This window comes from Chrysemys picta, chromosome 1, assembly GCF_011386835.1.
Source record: "Chrysemys picta bellii isolate R12L10 chromosome 1, ASM1138683v2, whole genome shotgun sequence".
Classification (NCBI taxonomy): domain Eukaryota; kingdom Metazoa; phylum Chordata; order Testudines; family Emydidae; genus Chrysemys; species Chrysemys picta.
Genome location: NC_088791.1, coordinates 191,298,803 through 191,316,648, shown reverse-complemented (window position 1 = coordinate 191,316,648; position 17,846 = coordinate 191,298,803). Strand labels below are relative to the sequence as shown.

At 44.0% G+C, this 17,846-nt stretch overlaps 1 protein-coding gene across 36 annotated transcripts in view; it reads right to left on the bottom strand.

The window, feature by feature from the left end:
• ITSN1 (intersectin 1) overlaps positions 1-17,846 on the bottom strand; it is a 200,261-nt gene that overhangs the window by 108,308 nt on the left and 74,107 nt on the right. For 35 of the 36 annotated variants that reach the window (XR_010600018.1, XR_010600015.1, XR_010600017.1 and 32 more), the window contains 5 exons: positions 11,106-11,243; positions 10,273-10,388; positions 7,385-7,647; positions 6,366-6,515; positions 5,946-6,086 (listed from right to left, as the gene is read on the bottom strand). Coding sequence is in view for 33 of the 36 variants with exons in the window: in XM_065589903.1 (XP_065445975.1) it covers positions 5,946-6,086; positions 6,366-6,515; positions 7,385-7,647; positions 10,273-10,388; positions 11,106-11,243 (808 nt within the window). In the remaining 3 variants the exon portion in view is untranslated. The remainder of the gene's footprint in view (positions 1-5,945; positions 6,087-6,365; positions 6,516-7,384; positions 7,648-10,272; positions 10,389-11,105; positions 11,244-17,846) is intronic. The other variant, XM_065589939.1, reaches the window with a different exon arrangement.

The window sequence follows — 17,846 nt, the reverse complement described above, 5'->3', positions numbered from 1 at the left end:
AGAATCACCATCTTTTGATACTAAACTAGCACAGGATAGTATGCTGTATTTCACTGATGAGCACAATAGATTCTCCTCTCTTTTCTCAGTGTCAAGGCCAATCAGTTGAACACAGCCAACAGTCTTTGTAGTACCAGAATTACTAACCAAAGTATTTAATGACTCATGAATTAAGTTATAAAATATTGTAGTAGCTCAGTTGTTTCTCCGTTCTACAGAGTTCCCTATCATCCAATCCACCTACAGTGTGTTACCACACTTCAAGCTTTCAACACTTCCATTGCTACTCTATTCTGTATGTCCACTTTATAAATGTTCTCTTTACTCTGTTTTATATATTTCTCATTTTGTAGAGAAGAACTGCAGTGTTATGGAAATATCAGTTTTGACTTTGGTGAAAATAAACTCCATTTCAAGGGGATTTAGGGAGGAGAGAATCCTGATGACTAGGGTTCAATCTTCAATACATTATATTCGCTTTGCTCTGAAAGCAGAAAGCTGTAAACTAAAGGAGGAAGTCCATTAAAACAGAAGATAAACTTTCACAAGAGCTGGACTTAGGCCTGTGATTATTTTTAATAATAAGAGTGACTTCAGTTATCTAATCATTCGCCATTCATTTCGTTGAGTCAGCTTTCCCTTTGTTTCTACACAAAGAAACACCCCTGCTCCCACACACACATATACACAGGTAACCCACCCTCCAAACAACTAATCAAACAAAACACCTTAAAAGCAAAATGGGGGGGAGAGGGAGGAGAAAGAGAGGGAAGAACAAGAGAACATATACAAAAACAATTCTTATTGGTATACCTGTTTTTAGAAAGCTAAGAGGTGCTCAAGTGTTATGGGGATGGGGATCATAAGAACCTATAAAAACAGTATCAAACCAACCAGAAGCCTCTCACATATCAATTCCTAATGGATACATGTGTTATGTACAGTTCAGACAAAACATGTAGCAGTTAATGAACTCATGAAAATGCAACCACTCAAAGCTAAGGCTACGTTTTAGTCATGGGTATTTTTAGTAAAAGTCAAGGACAGGTCACAGGCAGTAAACAAAAATTCACGGCCCATGACTTGTACTATATACCCCTGACTAATCTTGGGTGCTCTGGAGTAGGGTGGCGGGGTGGCCCAGGGGTGCTGCAGGTGCTTGTGGGGGGAGGGGCTGGCAGCTCCCATTGGCTGGGAACCGCAGACAATGGTAGCTGCAGGGCCACCACAAGTGGGCGGAGGCAGCGTGTGGAGCTGCCTGGCCGCACCTCCGCCTAGGAGCTGAAGGAGGAACATGTCACCGCTCCCTGAGGTGAACACCGCCCGGAGCCCTCACTCCCTCCCATGCCCCAACCCCCTGCCCCAGCCCTGAGCCCCCTCTATATCCAAACTCCTGCTGCTGGGGGGAAGTGGGGGGGAAGAGGGGAAGAAGGGGGCGTAGTGGTGGCCCGAGACTGTTCCAGCAGCGGCCGGTGCAGCTGGCCCAGGTGCTGCCTGAGCTGCTCAGGCGGCGCCCAGGCCAGCTGCACCGGCCACTGCAGAAGTAACAGAGATCCTGAAAAGTCACGGAATCCATGACTTCTGTCCCTCTGTGATGAACTCGCAGCCTTACCCATAGCCATATTAATATCTTAAGTTTTCACAGCACCTTTCATTCTAAAGAATGCAAAAGTTCTTTACAAGCTACATAAACAAGCCATTTTACCTACCATAAAAATATAGCCAATTCCAATGTGCAAGGAAATAATTGTTTACAGTTCATAGGAACAGTATATGGCAAGAGAACATGAACTCAGTTTAGTCTGTAGGAAAAACACAATTACCTAAAATAGCATTTGTCATAAGAACATAAGAATGGCCATACTGGGTCAGACCAATGGTCCATCTAACCCAGGATTCTGTCTTCTGAGAGAGGTCAGTGAGAGATGCTTCAGAGGGAACGAACAGACTAGGGCAATTATCAAATGATCTATCCAGTCATCCAGTCTCATCTCTTGGTATTCAGAGGTTTAAGGACACCCAGAGCATAAGGCTGCATCCCTGATCATCTTGGCAAATATCCAATAATAGATCTATCCTCGAACTTATTCAATTCTTTTTTGAACCCAGTTAAACTTTTGGCTTTCACAACATCTCCTGGCAATGAGTTCCACAGGCTGACTGTGCATTGTGTGAACAGGGGCGGCTCCAGGCACCAGCCTGGCAAGCAGGTGCTTGGGGCAGCCTCTCCGGGGAGGGGCGGCACGTCCAGCTATTCGGCAGACGGTCCCTCACTCCTGCTCGGCGCGAAGGACCTCCCGCCGAATTGCTGCCGCAGATCGCAATCGTGATCACGGCTTTTTTTTTTTTGGCTGCTTGGGGTGGCCAAAACCCTGGAGCCGGCCCTGTATGTGAAGTAGTACTTCCTCATATTTGTTTTAAACCTGCTGCCTATCAATGGGTGACCTTGGTAACTGTGCTATGTGAAGGGGTAAACAACACTTTTTTACTCACTTTCTCCAAACCACTCATGATTTTAGAGACCTCTATCATATCCCCTCTTAGTCATCTTTTCTAAGCTCAACAGTCCCAATCTTTTTAACCTCTCCTAATATGGAAGCTGTTTCATACCCCTAATGATTTTTGTTGCCCTTTTCTGTACTTTTTGAGATGAGGCAATCTCTCTGACAAAACACCACTGCTGTCTGCATGTGTAAAATCAGAAGTCACTTGAACTAAAAAGTACAGTGAAGAGACAAATTCTGCCCTCAGATATACATGCATAGCTTCCAGCAAAAGTCAGGAAGTGTACGTACATGATGAGGGCAGAATTTCAGAGATCCTCTGCAGGAATCTAAATTAATTTTCTCATTTTTTTAAACATGACAATGTTAACTATGTTAAAGAAATAGAATAATACTCAAATGTAGTGTATCAAAAATCATAGGTCAGTGCCCCCTTCACTCTTTCCATCTACAGCAAGGGTATGTTAGTAAAATACCAAAAGCTCACTAAAATAAATCTGAATACTGGATGTTCACAGAAGAAAAGATTTTTCACTTCTCTTGACTGAGATATAAAATTTAGGGAATGAGAGTCCATAAATTTGAATTTATTTCAGAGAAGTCCTATGGCCTGTTTTACACAGGAGTTCAGATCAGGTGATCATAGTGGTTCCTTCTGGCTTCAGCATATATTCATAAATATAATATCTTTAAGTACCCATTCTATGTTGTGGGAGCTCATCCTACAAGTTGTATATAAATATATTAAAAAAGACTTTCCCCACATATATAAATATTCAAACCCATCCACCACTTAACCTACTACAGTCCCAAACACTTGTGGTTATAGAATCATAAAAATGTAGTGCTGGAAGGGATCTTGAGAAATCATCTCTGTGGCAGCATGACCAAATAAACCTAGGCCATCCCTGACAAAGGTTTGTCCAACTTCTTTTAAAACCCTTCAATGATGGGAATTCCACAACCTCCCTTGAAATCCTATTCCAGAGCTTAGCTACCCTCACAGTTAGAACGTTTTTACTAATATGTAACCTAAAACTCCCTTGCTGCAGATTTAGGGCCTTAATTCTTGTCCTGCCTTCAGTGGACAGAGAGAACAATAGATCAGTCTTTTTATAACAGACTTAACATATTTGAAGACTGCTATCAGGCCCCACCTCAATCATCTTTTCTCAAGACTAAACATGCCCAGTTGTTCCTCAAATCTTCTCTCATAGGTCAGGTTTTCAAAACCTTATCATTTTTGGAGAGAGTCCAAGGGAGAGCAACAATTTGTCCATATCCTTCCTAAAATATGGCACCCAGAACTGGACACAGTACTACAAATGAGGACTCACCAGTGCCAAGTAGTGCAGGACAATTACCTTCCGTGTCCTATATACAACACTCCGAAGTCACCCCAGAATATTAGCCTTTTTTACAGCTGCATCAAATTCAATTTGTGATCATCTATAACTTTGCAGCAGCACTACCACATAACCAGTTATACCCCATTATGTAGTTGTGCATTTGATTTTTATTCTTAATCAAAGTACTATGCACTTGTCTTTATTGAATTTCATCTTGTTGAATTCAGACCAATTCTCCAATTTGTCAAGGTCATTTTGAATTCTAATCCTGTCCTCACAATTGCAAACACTACTTCCTTAGCTTGGTATTATCCACATATTTTATAAGCATACATTCCATTCCAAGTCATGAACAAAAATACTGAATGGTAGCGGCGCCACGACTGACCCTGCAAGACCCCACTAGATGCACCATCCCAGTTTGACAGGGAAGCATTTATAAGCAGTCTAAGTGTGGTCTTTCAACCAACTGTGAATCCACCTTATAGTAATTTCATCTAGACCACATCTCCATGCTTTGTTTATGAGAATATCATGTGGGATTGTGTCAAAACCTTACTAAAATAAAGATACATCACATCCATTGCTTCCCCCCCATCCAATAGGCCAGTAACCCTTTCAAAGAAGGAAATTAGGTTGTTTCGGCATGAATTGTTCTTGACAAATCCATGGTGGCTATTTTTGATAATTCTATCATCCTGCAGATGCTTATAAATGGATTGTTTAACAATTTGTTCCAGTATCTTCCCAGGTACCAAAGTTAGACTGACTGACCTATAATTCCTTGGGTCCTTTAAAGATAGGCAGGTACTATGTTTGCCTTTCTCCAGTCGTCTGGGACCTCATCCATCCTCCAAGAGTTCTCAAAGATCATTGCTAATGGTTCCAAGATTGCTTCAACTAATTCCTTAAGTACCCTAGGATCAATCTCAACAGGCCCTGCTGACTTGAATACATCTAAACTTATCTAAATATTCTTTAACCTGTTCTTTCTCTGCTTTGGCTTGCATTCCTTTCCCTTTGCCGTTGATATTCGTTATGTTGAGTACCTGGGCACTGTTAACCTTTTTGGTGAAGACTGAAGAAAAACAGGCATTAAACACCTCTGTCATCTTCAGTCCAATGGCGTTTTTCACAGCTTCATAGAAGGAATTATGAGCAAGTCTAACCTCCTGCAGACCATAGGCGCTGGGATTTCACTCAATAATGTTTAGTTGAGTTGGAGCTATCAGTAACGTGTAATTGAAACTGGAGCTATCTTTCAGAAAACATCCAATCTTTATTTAAAGATTCTAAGTGATGGAGAATTTACCAAACCCTTGGTAATTTATTGCAATTACTAACGGCCCTTACCATTAAAAACTTTCATTCTTACTTCTAGCTTAAGTTTTCCATCTTCCAGCCTCTTGATCTTGTTATGCCTTTGTTTGCTATACAGGTTTTTCACAAGACTCTTGTTTGCCACAATGTCTTGGTGAATTCTAACTTGGGCGGAGGCTGGACTCAGGGTTGGAGGAGTTTGGTAGCTGCTTCTGTATGGGTAGTACTTATATTTGAATGTATGGGATGGGCTCCTATAGATAGATGTATATTTTAATAAAAAAATCCATCTCCCTCAATTCCCCATACATTTTCAGTTGGACAATTTATTCACTTCTTCCAACCTGAAGAGTGTGAGATATTGCTGTGCATGTTCAATCAATTGCTGCTAACTTCCAGTGTGGTAAGCAATTCCTATACATAGTTTTAAGAGTGACTTGATCTTTTGGGATGAAAGACACTATATAAATGATCAGAGGGGTAGCCGTGTTAGTCTGAATCTGTAAAAAGCAACAGAGGGTCCTGTGGCACCTTTAAGACTAACAGAAGTATTAGGAGCATAAGCTTTCGTGGGTAAGAATCTCACTTCTTGCATCTGAAGTGCCACAGGACCCTCTGTTACTATATAAATGAATTATTAATTAGTGGAACTGTTCAGGAGTGACAAAGTAGCATGCAATGTTTGGTGGGGAAGTTTGGTCAGGACTGATCCAGATGGGTGAGGACAAAACAAGCCTAAAAGGCTAAACATAAGAAACACCAGCATGCTCACCTGTAACTGCTGTTGCAAATGTGTAATTTCTGCAATTCTCAGTTCTCTAGATTTGTTTGTGCTCTCAATTTCATGTCTTTGGATAGACAATCGACACCTGATATCCTGAAGCTTTCCCTCCAGCTGATGTTTTTTATCATTCTTCAGCAAGAAGAGATACATTTTGGTTACTACAATAATTCATCATGCAAATCTGGATTTTATATGTTTCTAAAACTAAAAATACTCAGTTGTAGAATAAAAACCAAGATGTAATTATGGAAACTAATCAAGACTCTGTAGTGTTTGTTACTGTGATCTTGTACTCCATTTACAATATAATCACCACTATTTTTTTCTCTTAAATACAAGTTTTTTGGAAATGGTTGGTCATATATAGTAAATACTTAAACCTACAAAATTTTAAAAATCTTCACTTACTAGAGCTTCCAACTCAAATTCTAAAGTCTTCTTCTTTGCCTTCAGCACAACTATGTCCTCTTGTTCTTTGTTTCTTTGATTTAGTAGTTCTTGCCGACGATTACGCTCCCACTCAAGTTGTCTTTGCCTTTCAAGTTCCCTTTTTGCAGCCTATAGTATGTAAAAAAACAATTACTGTTGAAATGTCCAGTTTGTGAATCTACCCTATTCCCTCATTAGAATAGTTCTAGTATAGTGTACACTGAAAGCATTAATATATGCCCCTGTTCAACAAAGTACTTAAGTATATGCCTAGCTTTAACAACAAGAGAATAATCCCACTGCTTAAAAGTTAGGCATATGCTTAAGACCCTTGGTCAACTGAGGCCACAATCAGCAAAGGTACTACTTTTGAAATATATATACACACTTCTTCCATTTTAATAAATTAACTAACATTTGACATTTCAATAAACTCTGAATAATCACACACTTAATTTCTCAAACACATATGGGAGTAGAAAGTCAAGTGCTGCTCCATTAAATTTTAAAAACAGTTAAAGTCTGGTGATTTCAAAACACAGCAGCTCTTCCTAAGCTTGCCATTGAATTTTTTCTTCACCTAATGTACTGACTGCATCAGAAGCATTAAGAATTTCCAACCCCAAGCAGAAGTCTTTGCTCCTTCATCGAAAGCAAGATCACTTCACGTTGCAAAAAGTTTTAAGGTCAAGAACACTGTGCTACACCTAACTGTCTGATCCATTCAATAGAATGGGAGACATTTCACAAGAAACATCCTAGATTTAGGTAAAGTTGTCTGTATGTACTTCCAGGAAACTTGAAACTGAAGTCTGTTCCTTAACTGTAGCAGGAAAAATAGTTTACTAATAAACCAATTAGTTTCTAAGGAATTATAAACAAGTAAAGACTTTTATAGTAAAGAAAGTATGGTAAAATACTTGCCAGCATACTTTTTTCGGTTTTGTTCAGATCAAAAGACAATTTTCAGAGACACTACTACCTCTGTATCCATTTACCTCACGCCTTTCTATTTCTTTCCGCCTTTCTTCTTCTCTCTGACGTTCCAATTCACGTTGTTTTTCTAATTGCTTTTCTAGCTCCAGTTGTCTTTTACGTTCTTGCTCCTGCCGTTCGCGTTCTTTCCTTTCCTGCTCTGCCCGTTCCAGTTGTGCTAGCCGCTCTTGCTCTTTGCGCTGCTGCTCCAGAAGGGCCTGCCTCCGCTTTTCAAGCTCCAGATTGCCACGTTCAAAGTTCTCACGTTTTTTATCTTCAAACGTAACTTTAACACAAGAAAATGTGAATGGTGAAATTAAGCTTTGCTTTGTCTAAAACAAAAACAAAAGAACAACCACCACCAAACAGAAGGACTATGAAAACAGATTGGTGAACCAAGAACAGTTTGCTACATGCAACGAGTGTCCAACAGTATTCCAACCTCGTTCTCAACTACTGATAAGCAGAACTGTAATGGATACTTATTGATGTTGTCACTGGCACTTATATTGCCATCTCCACCAAAGCCTTCATCCTTACTTGAAGGATGAATTCCAGGCCTACCTTTTGGGCTCCTGTGTACCACAAAGCCCAGCTTCTATCCAGATGTGTATACTGGAGTTTAGGCAGTCCATTCCCCCAATCTTGCATACTCTAGGATTTGGAGTCCCTCAACATATGTGAATTGTATACTATAAAGTGTGTGCTGTTCACTGAGAACCAAAAGTCCAAGTCTTAGTCTAGTAAAAGCTCTGACTTTCCTAGTAGATTAGAAACCACTGCCATGTAGCATCACTGAGGTGGAAGCTAACTTACTACAAAACCAAAAGAGTGCAGGCTATGGTTCATTAATTTATTGAGAAAACTTCTGAAAAATTGTCCAATTGAATCCAGGCAGTGAAGAGCACAATTCTTAAACTACTGTGCTCACCTTGAGCCTCACATTTAATCACTTAATATATTCACTGATTATCATTTTATTTACAGCACTTCGTTTATGATAGAGCAGACACAGAAAGAGGTAAGTTAAGTTTGAGACGCAGTATAACAGCTTAAGAGCAATTTAACTGCAGTTACAAAGGTATCTTTTCTGTGAGCAGCATACTGCATGATTTCAAGATATTTTTCTGATAAAACAACACTAAGACATGAGTGAAAATATGACACCAAGCTTTGGCTGTGTTTCAGTCACTAATTGCCTCAGGGTTAGGTCCGTGATAAAAGTAACAACACATCCCACACAAGACATCAATTTGAGGATTCAATTTAGATCTCTCACTTCAGGATTGGCACTGCCTAGAGGCACTGCACAGAAAGCCTGTTGAGAGGGCGGCAATACTTCACATCTTTCTACCAGGGCCACCATCTTCCTGCTACAAAGGGGTATAGAGTAGATTCATTGAGGTAATTTAGCTGAGTCCAGTCCTCCTTTGCCAGAGGGGCATTCGGGCAGATGTGCAGTTCATAGTGAAGAAAACGGAGTACACTTTGGATTGGTGGAAACAAGTTTTGTTTCTCTAGTTCTCTGAAAAAATGCAGTGAACATTTCAACTGGAAATATGCTGTAAAAACTCATCATGCGGGATAAGCCCAGCTGGCTGCTGGTTGTTACTATTGCTTCACACCAACAACTAAGTATCAATGTAATAAGCCAAGAATTCCTCAATAAAGTTTTAGAGGTTTTAATATCAGAAGCCATTTTGTTAATGTTCAGAAAACCTGATATCTTCTTAAACAGAACTGATTAAAAGTGTATAAAACCATAAAGTACATAGATTACAATGAAACAGACCTGTATATACACACCATGGTTCTGATCCTCCACACAGGCCAAAATGCACTCGGCGCAAGTCGGGGGCGAGGGTCAAAAGTAGGGTTACCATACGTCCGGATTTTCCCGGACATGTCCGGCTTTTGGGGGCTCAAATCCCCGTCCGTGGGGAAATCCCCAAAAGCCGGGCATGTCCGGGAAAATCGGGAGGCTCGGCCGGGGCCTCTTTGTCCGGGGCCGGGGGCATGGTGCCGGGCCGGGCCGGGCGCGGGGCCGGGGTCGCGGTGCCTGTCTGGGCCCGCGGGGCCGGGTCGGGGAGCCGGGCCGGGGTCGGTGCGCCGGGCCCGCGGGGCCGGGAGCCGGGCCGGGGTCGGTGCGCCGGGTCCGCGGGGCCGGGGGGTGCGCCGGGCCCACGGGGCTGGGAGCCGGGGGGTGCGCCGGGCCCGCGGGGGGTGGTCGGTCGGGGCCGGCACCCCAGGGCCCGAGCCAACCCAGGCTGGAGCCGCCGGGGGACCAGCCTGGGCCGCGCCTCCTCCCCCCCCGCCCCCCTTACCTGCTTCAGGCTTCCCGCGAATTAAATGTTCGCGGGAAGCAGGGGAGGGGGCGGAGACTTTGGGAGGGGGCGGAGTTGGGGCGGGGGCATGGGCGGGGCTGGGGGCGGGGCCAGGGCCCCGGGGAGTGTCCTCCATTTGGAGGCACAAAATATGGTAACCCTAGTCAAAAGCAACATTATACCACTATTGCAGTAGCCCCAGTCTCGGCCTACCAGCCATCAGGGCAAGACAAAACAGCGTGAAAGCTGTTCCTGTGTCTGCTGCCAATGGCTCACAGAGGCCATTTCAGAAACTGGGAATCAGCTGGACACAGCAACATCTCAGCCATGCTTCTTGCTTCACAATGTAACCATAACAAAAAAATCTTCATGTTATTAATATATGTGAACAGCTGATATGTTCTATCCTGATAAAGCAGAAAGCACTATCTAAACTTACACTCACTCACCTGAAGAAGAGTTCTGTGTAGCTCAAGAGTTTGTCTCTGACCAACATAAGTTGGTCCAATAAAAGATATTACCTCACCCAGCTCGTCTCTGATATCCTGGGACCAACACAGCTACAACAACACTGCAAACTCACTTACCTGGCAATTTCTTGTCCAATTGTTGCTGTTCTTCTTCCAACACTGGTTCTTCCGGCAACCTCTGGTCTACAGATACTGAGCTTATCACAGAGATGCCACTGCCAGAGCGTACTCTTCTGCCAATTAAAAATAGTTATAAATTGTGTAAACCACTTATGGCCAAAATGTTTGACAACTATCGTCTAGGCAAGAGCTCAAGAAGCAAGGAGATACAGGAGCTCAAATTTAATTAAAAAAAACATTGTGTGCAGTAAGTTATGAATCACTATCTGTAAGATTAAATTTCAAGTTCCTGAGACAGTGAACATATGTAAAGGTGTCTTCTCACTGCAATTTTGCCTTGGAAAAGGAAAATGGAAAAAGAAGTAGGGTGACTCAGCGTCTGGAATCCATAAATACTTACTGGACCACAAGCCAGAATTTACTACAATAGAAGTTCAGGCCAAGTTTTGAATTCTCACACATCTCCTTGTGGTGCAGTAAAAGGGAGGATAATATTGGATAGCTGAATTACAATAGATTTTAGTTCTAATTGCTTTAGTTCTCAGTTTAATTTCCTAAAATTCACTTAAATACTCTTAAAGTCACTTCTTGTGATGGAGAGTCTTCATTTGCCAGTAACAAATAATAAAAGCTACAGCAGACATTTCCCCAGTGAGAAAGTATTGCATGCCATCTGTGCAATGCAAAGATAATGGGATAAGTAGCAGCTTTTTCTAGCCCCTTGTCCTTGACTTCCACACAACTGAACAGAAAGATCAAAATAGGTTTCCCAAACAAAACCAAGATTAAGTAGTTTAGGAATGAAATAGCACAATTTATAACCATTTTACCTAAATGAAGGGGGAATATATTCTGGAGGCAGTACAGGTGGCAATGGTTGGCCAGACATGGCCACATCAATTAAGTGCATAGCCAGAATAAACTCTTCTGCTGTAAGTTTTCCATCTTGGTCAATATCCGAAAGATTCCTGTTTAATGAAAAGACCCAATAAATCAGTTTTAAAATAATTTTAAATTCAAATACTCATTAAGTGGCATGGTTTCTATATTATCAATTCACAAGTGATTCATTTTTTCTTATTTCTATTGTTAGACAATTGACAACAATTTTCCCCCATTTAAGTTTAAAATCTCTTATGGCTGGACTGAAATCAAGTGTACCACCCCTTTTCCCTCAATTTATAATCTCTGCATCCACATTTGCTCCATGGTTTCTACTCCTCCAGGCCTAGAATTATCGGTGCACCCACTACAAGAAGCAAGATTGGCAGGTGGAGTCTTGTTCCTCCCACAAATATCCACTGCACAATGCAGTGCAGGGAGGGTCAAATTGGACTCGTTTATGGTGGTTTGGCACACCTACAGTTTTTCTTGGAGGCTGCTACCATGTTCTTGGAATTTAAGCTTTCATTTAAAAGAAGTTAAGATCCAGCACTGACAAATGCAAAGAAAACTTGAACGTTAACCAAGTATAAACCAAGGCAACGATGTCTGATGATGGTCTAAACCAGTTCTGACACATGTGTGAAATGTCTTTATTCGTATTAAGAGTTTAAATTTTCATCATTAGATTTCAGAGTTTTAGCTTCATTAGCTATTGGATGCTGATTCAAAGCATTCAGCCAAGGCTCATATTCCAGAGATCTTTGAGAATGGAGTGTTTTGGACATCTCAAGTGTATAAGGCTTTATTTGTGGGCAGAATTTAGAACCCTACTAACCTATTCCTTCCCCCCACCCCCCCAACCCCCACAGCACCATTGATCCAGGTCTGTGCCACTGATCTCCTTAGTGGGGCCATCCCCAACATGGGCTCACAAATCCTGCCTCCTTCACGCAACCACACTGGTTCTACTTCCAGAGAATAAGCCTCAGGGAAGTGAGCAAGATCACCCCTCTCATGGAGTGCAACTCTCTCCTTTCATCTATGGGTGCTCCCCTGTAGGTGCAGCAGCGCCCCCTGTGCCTGGGATTAGAGATCTTCAGCAGCAGTGCCCTTTGGACTGCACATGCACACCTCCCTGTCTCACACCATGAGCGGGATATATTATATGTCCCGCTCATGGTGTGGGTGTGTCATATATATATAGCACTGTGCGGCCCGACCGCCCCTAAGTTCCTTCTTTGTTGCAGAGCTTATCTTTCAGCTCTGAAGCAAAGGGGAGGAGGATGGGGAGTGGAGCACCCATAGGGACACATCTCAAAGAAGCTCAATTACTGCACTGAGGTTGGTAGCCGTCTCTTCAAGTGATGTCGCTATGGGTGGAGGTGATTATAAAGCAGTACCCCCAGTGCTCCACTGTAGGTGATTATAAAGCAATACCCCAAGTTGGAAAGCTGGAGCTTTGAAGCGGCATTTACTGGGGATGATAGGACAGTGTGTCCTAGCAGAGTATCTGATGTGACATCCTGAGTAATGGTGTAGTGACGGCTAAAAGTGTCCGCTGATGTGCATGTGGCTGCTTTGCAAATATCAGCAATCAGGACATTGTTAAGAAAGGTGACTGAGGTGGAAAGTGAGCGAGTGGAATGTGCTCCAGTTCCAGGGGGAGGTTATCGATTGTGTAGTGAGTAGGAAAGTTGTATACACTGAAATCCACTTGGAAAGGCATTGCTTTGAAATGACTGCACCTTTCGATCTTTTGGCCATTGGGAGGAATAAGCGTGGTGATTTCCTGAAAGGTTTAGTTCTGTCCAGGTAGAAAGCGAATGCTCATCTGATGTCCAGGGTGTAAAATGTTGCCTCCTGTTGGTTGCTGTGTGTCATTGGAAAGAAGCAGGGAAGGTGGATAGGTTGGTTTAGATGGAAAGTGGATGGTACCTCAGGTAAAAATTTTGTATGTGGGCATAGCGTAACCTTGTCTTTATGAAAAATCATGTATGGTGGGTATGCCATAAGTGCTCCAATTTCACCAATCCACCGGCAGAGGTGATAACAAAAAATACTGTTCTTGTATGATAACTGAACATAGAAGCAAGTTGCCATTGGTTCGAATGGAGGTCTAGTGACAAGAGTCCCAAGCCGGGGTTGGATCCCATATGTGAGGGTAAAGATTTTGGAGGCCCTTCAGGAATCGTTTAATGAGCAGGTGGGTGAAGATGGAGTGGCTATCTATCTTGCAGTGAAAGGTTGTGATGGCTGCCAAATACACACGTATGGAGCTCATGGACAACGCAAATCTTTTAAAGGTATAAAACATAGTCCAAGATAAGTGGTAATGGAGTGCTCAGTGCCTCAACTTGATGGGAGGCGCACCAGGATTGGATTCTAGTCCATTTGTGGAGGTAAGTGCCTCTAGTCATATCACGCCTGCTGTTCGAAAATACATTTAACTGCTTCCAAAGAGGTTATTTCTGAATCCCAGCACCATGGAGGAGCCATGTGTTCAGGTGGAGTAGCTGTGGATTGGGATGGAGGATGCAACCCTCATCCTGTAAAAGAAGTCACGGAGTTGGACAGATAGTGGTTGGAGGGCATACGGTCATGCAAATGAGGTAAGTATACCAGATCTGGGGTGGCCATGTTGGAGCTATATGCATGACTCTGGCTCTGTCCCCTTGGTTCTTGTGGAGTACTCTGAACAGAAAGGGGAAGGGAGGGAAGGCAGAGTACCAGTGTATCCCATGTGATAAGGAAGGCATGTTCCAGGAATCCGCATCCTCAACCCACTCTTGAGCAAAACTAAGGGCAGTGGGAATTCACCAGTGTGGCCAAGAGGCCTATGGAGGGTAATCCCCAGCAGTTGAGGATGTGCTGAAGGACTCCCGTATCTTGTTCTCATGTGTGATTGTGGGAGAATCTCCTGCTCAGTGAGCCTGCAGTGGTGTTCTGGTGTCCAGGGAGATATACAGCTAAGATGGCGATACAGTGTTGGATACTCCAGTTCCATAATTTCAGTGCCTCTGAGAATAGAGTGAGATCTCACTCAACCTTGCCTGTTGATGTAGAACATGCAGGCCATATTGTTAGTCACGACTCTGATAGCACATCACACTATCAGTGGGAAAAAACATCAGCAGGGTATTGCAGACTGCTCATAACTCTAGGACGTTGATGTGTAGGGTAGATTCGGTTAAGGACCATCTGTCCTGCACTGTGTGAATGTGAAGGTGTGCTCCCCAATCAATTAAGGAGTCGGTTGTTAGAATCATGGACGGTGCTGGTTAAAGGAAAGGGACCCCGACACAAACGTTTTTGATCTGTGTCCACCAAACTAGTTAGTCCTTGACCTTCATAGGTATAGATAGGAGTTTGTGAAGGATGTGTTTGTGAGGTACATAGACTATGTAGCTATGCCCGGAGACATAACATGTGCGTACTTTACCATGAAGGCAGCTGCTGCCATGTGGCCAAGTAGTTGGCGACATGCCCTGGCTGAGATCTGGGGACAGGTTCTCACCGTGAATACAAGATTGACTATAACTGAAAATCTGAGAGCTGGGAGGAAGGCACTGGCTTGTATGGCATCCAATTGTGCCTCAAAAAACTCCAGGTGTTGCACCAATGTTAGTGTAGATTTCTCCAGGTTTATGCAAAGCCCGAAGCTCGAGAAAAGGTCCATTGTCACTCAGACATTGTGAAGAGCATCTGTTTTGGATGGGGTTTTGAGGAGGCAGTCATCTAAGTATGGAAAGATGACAACGCCTTCTTTGTGTAGGTAGACAGCCACTACCGCAAGGACTTTGGAGAACACACATGGGGCTGTCAAGGGTTTGAAGAGCAGTACTTTGTATTGCTAGTGATCAGTAAGACTACGATTTAGTCACAGGTATTTTTAGTAAAAGTCATGGACAGGTCACAGGCAATAAAAAAAAATTCATGGCCTGTGACCTGTCCATGACTTAAATACCTGTGACTAAATCTTGGGGAGTGTGAGGTGGCGCGTGAGGGAGGAGATGCTGCTGCTGGGGCGTGCCTGGGGCCAGCAGCACCGCTGCCAGGGCTAGCAAACCGTGGCTATTCCGGCCACCCCAGGACCACTGTCAGGGGCCAGCCGAGCAGCAGCCTGTGTGGCTATCCCTAGGGCCACCTGAGCAGCTGGTCCCAGAGCCAGCTGCTTGAGTGGCCCTGGGGTTAGCCACACTGGCCACTGCAGAAGTCATGGAAAGTCACAGAACCAGTGACTTCCGCGACCTCCGTGACAGACACTGAGCCCTAGTGATCAGTCCTCAGGATGAATCGGAGAAAGCGGGTGTGGGCAGGGTATATCGTGATGTGAAAGTATGAGTCTTGGAAGTTGAGGAACAAGAAGCAGTCTCCCTGTTCAAGTGCCGGGATAATGGTAGAACAGATAACCATCTTGAAGCATTGCAATTTGACTAACTCGTTTAGGTTTCGAAGGTCTAGGATTGGCTCCACCCGCCGGCTTTCTTTTGGATCAGAAAATAATGGAAATAAAAACCCTTCCCTCTGTGCTGGGATGGGACCGGCTCTATGGCTCCCAGTTGCAGAAGATGATTTATTTCTTCTTGTAGAAGGGGTTCGTGAGAAGGATCTCTGAAGAGGGATGGGAAGGGGGGGCAGGGAGGGAAGAGATAGGAAAGGAATGAAGTATGCTTTCTTGATTATCCCTAAAACCCACTTGTCTGAGGTAAGTAGCTGCCATGATGGAAAGAAAGGGGATAGAAGATTGCCAAACTGGTGGGATGTTGAAGAGGATTGTTTTGACTGGAATAGAGGGAGGCTTCTCAGGGCCTCGAACACACCTTCAAAATTATTTGGCCAAAGGTATGAGAGAGGTAGCCCTTGAGAAGTCACATGTCTGTGCTTGGTAGGGGGCTTCTGTCAACAGTGTTGAGTATCGCACGGTTGTTGGGGGGTGTATTGCTGTGGTCGGGATCGTGGAGGAAGTTGGTATTTCCCCAGGTGTCTCATTGGCGCTGGTGAGTAAATGTCAAGAGAGCGGAGAGTTGCTTAAGAATCCTTAAGGGAGTGTAGGGACTCATCCATACACTCTGCAAATAATTTGGGGCCCTCAAAGGTTAGGTCCTCGACAGTGGTTTATACCTCCTTAGGAAGGCCAGAGAGGTGTGGCTATGATGCCCGTCTCATGACTACGGCAGTCATGATGGAATGGGCAGTGGTATCCATGGAGTCCAAGGGGGCTTGTAAAGCCATACAGGCTAAGAGGTATCCTTTGGATACAAGTGCCTGGAGTTGCTCTTTTTTGTCATCAGGAAGGTATTAGCAGAGTTCCTGTATTTTGGAATAGTTGAGATAGCTGTATTTGGCCATGAGAGCCTTGTAGTTGGATATCTGGAATTGGAGCATAGCAGATAAATAAGCCGTGCGTCCATATACACCTCTACCCCAATATAATGCTGTCCTCAGGAGCCAAAAAAAATCTTACTGCGTTATAGGTGAAACCGTGTTATATCGAACTTGCTTTGATCCGCCAGACTGCGCAGCCCCGCCCCCCCGGATCGCTGCTTTACCACGTTATATCCGAATTCATGTTTTATCAGGTTGCGTTATATCGGGGTAGAGGTGTAGTTCCAATTGCTTCCAGTCTGTCATGAGCAGTGGATTGAGGTTGGTATTGGCATCCCGTTTTGTGTACGGCGTTGACAACGAAGTAATTTGGAATGGAGTGAGAAAAGAGATTCCATGTCATTTGCAAGAATGTAATTTTTTTGTCTGCCCACTTGCAGGTTGGTGGGATAGACACTGGGGTCTGCAGAGCACCTTGGTGGGGTCGAGAAGGGCCTCACTGACAGGAAGGTCTACTTTGGAGGATGAGGATGCACGCAGGATGTCGAGGAGTTTATGCTGCTGTTCTTTCACTTCCTCCAAAGAAATCTAGAGGGAGTCTGCAATCCTGTGAAACAACTCCTGAAAGCTTTTAAAGTCATTTGCTGCAGTAGGGGGTGGAGGCATGATAGCCTCATTGGGGGAAGAAGAGGAGAAGTGGAGTGGTGGTGAAACTTCCTCCTCTTGGTCTTCCTCCTTGTCTGCTATGGGGAGAGGTTCAGTCTTGTGGTCAAGAGACCGATGGAGATGGTGAAAGTGTAGGCCTCTGGCTTTGCTCTATGGGAGGCTTTCCGAACTGTGCCCTGTTTATGGCCCAAGGATCCTGTATGGCCAATATGGAGGGAGCGGCATGAGGTGTTAAATCCACTGCGGTCCATAGCAGGGCTCTGGTCCGGCTGTGGATAGTGAAGACGTGTAGAAGATGCATCTTGTGCCTGTCCCAAGTATGAGAGTGGGACAAAGTACTCCTCCTCCTCTGCAATGCTGGGGAAGGGCGGTGCCATCCTCAGAGGGGAAAGGGAACAATGCTGAGATTCTGGAGAGGAGGATGGAAGTGGAGGGAGATTGTGTCTGAATAGTGGTGACTCAAAAAGATAAGATACAAGCAGGTCCTTGGGGTTTCTGAACTCCTGGGGAGGAGCATCATCAACACCAGCGCATGGGTCAGTGCCTGAGGGAGAGGTGCATTCTCTTGACCAGACACCAGATGGAGTTGAAGACTTGCTCAGTGCTAAAATGGACCTGGGCGCTGGTGGTTTTGTCCGTGCTGTGGTGCCCAAAGTTGGTCTGGTTAGGGCAGTTGGTACCAGTGCCAAGAGATG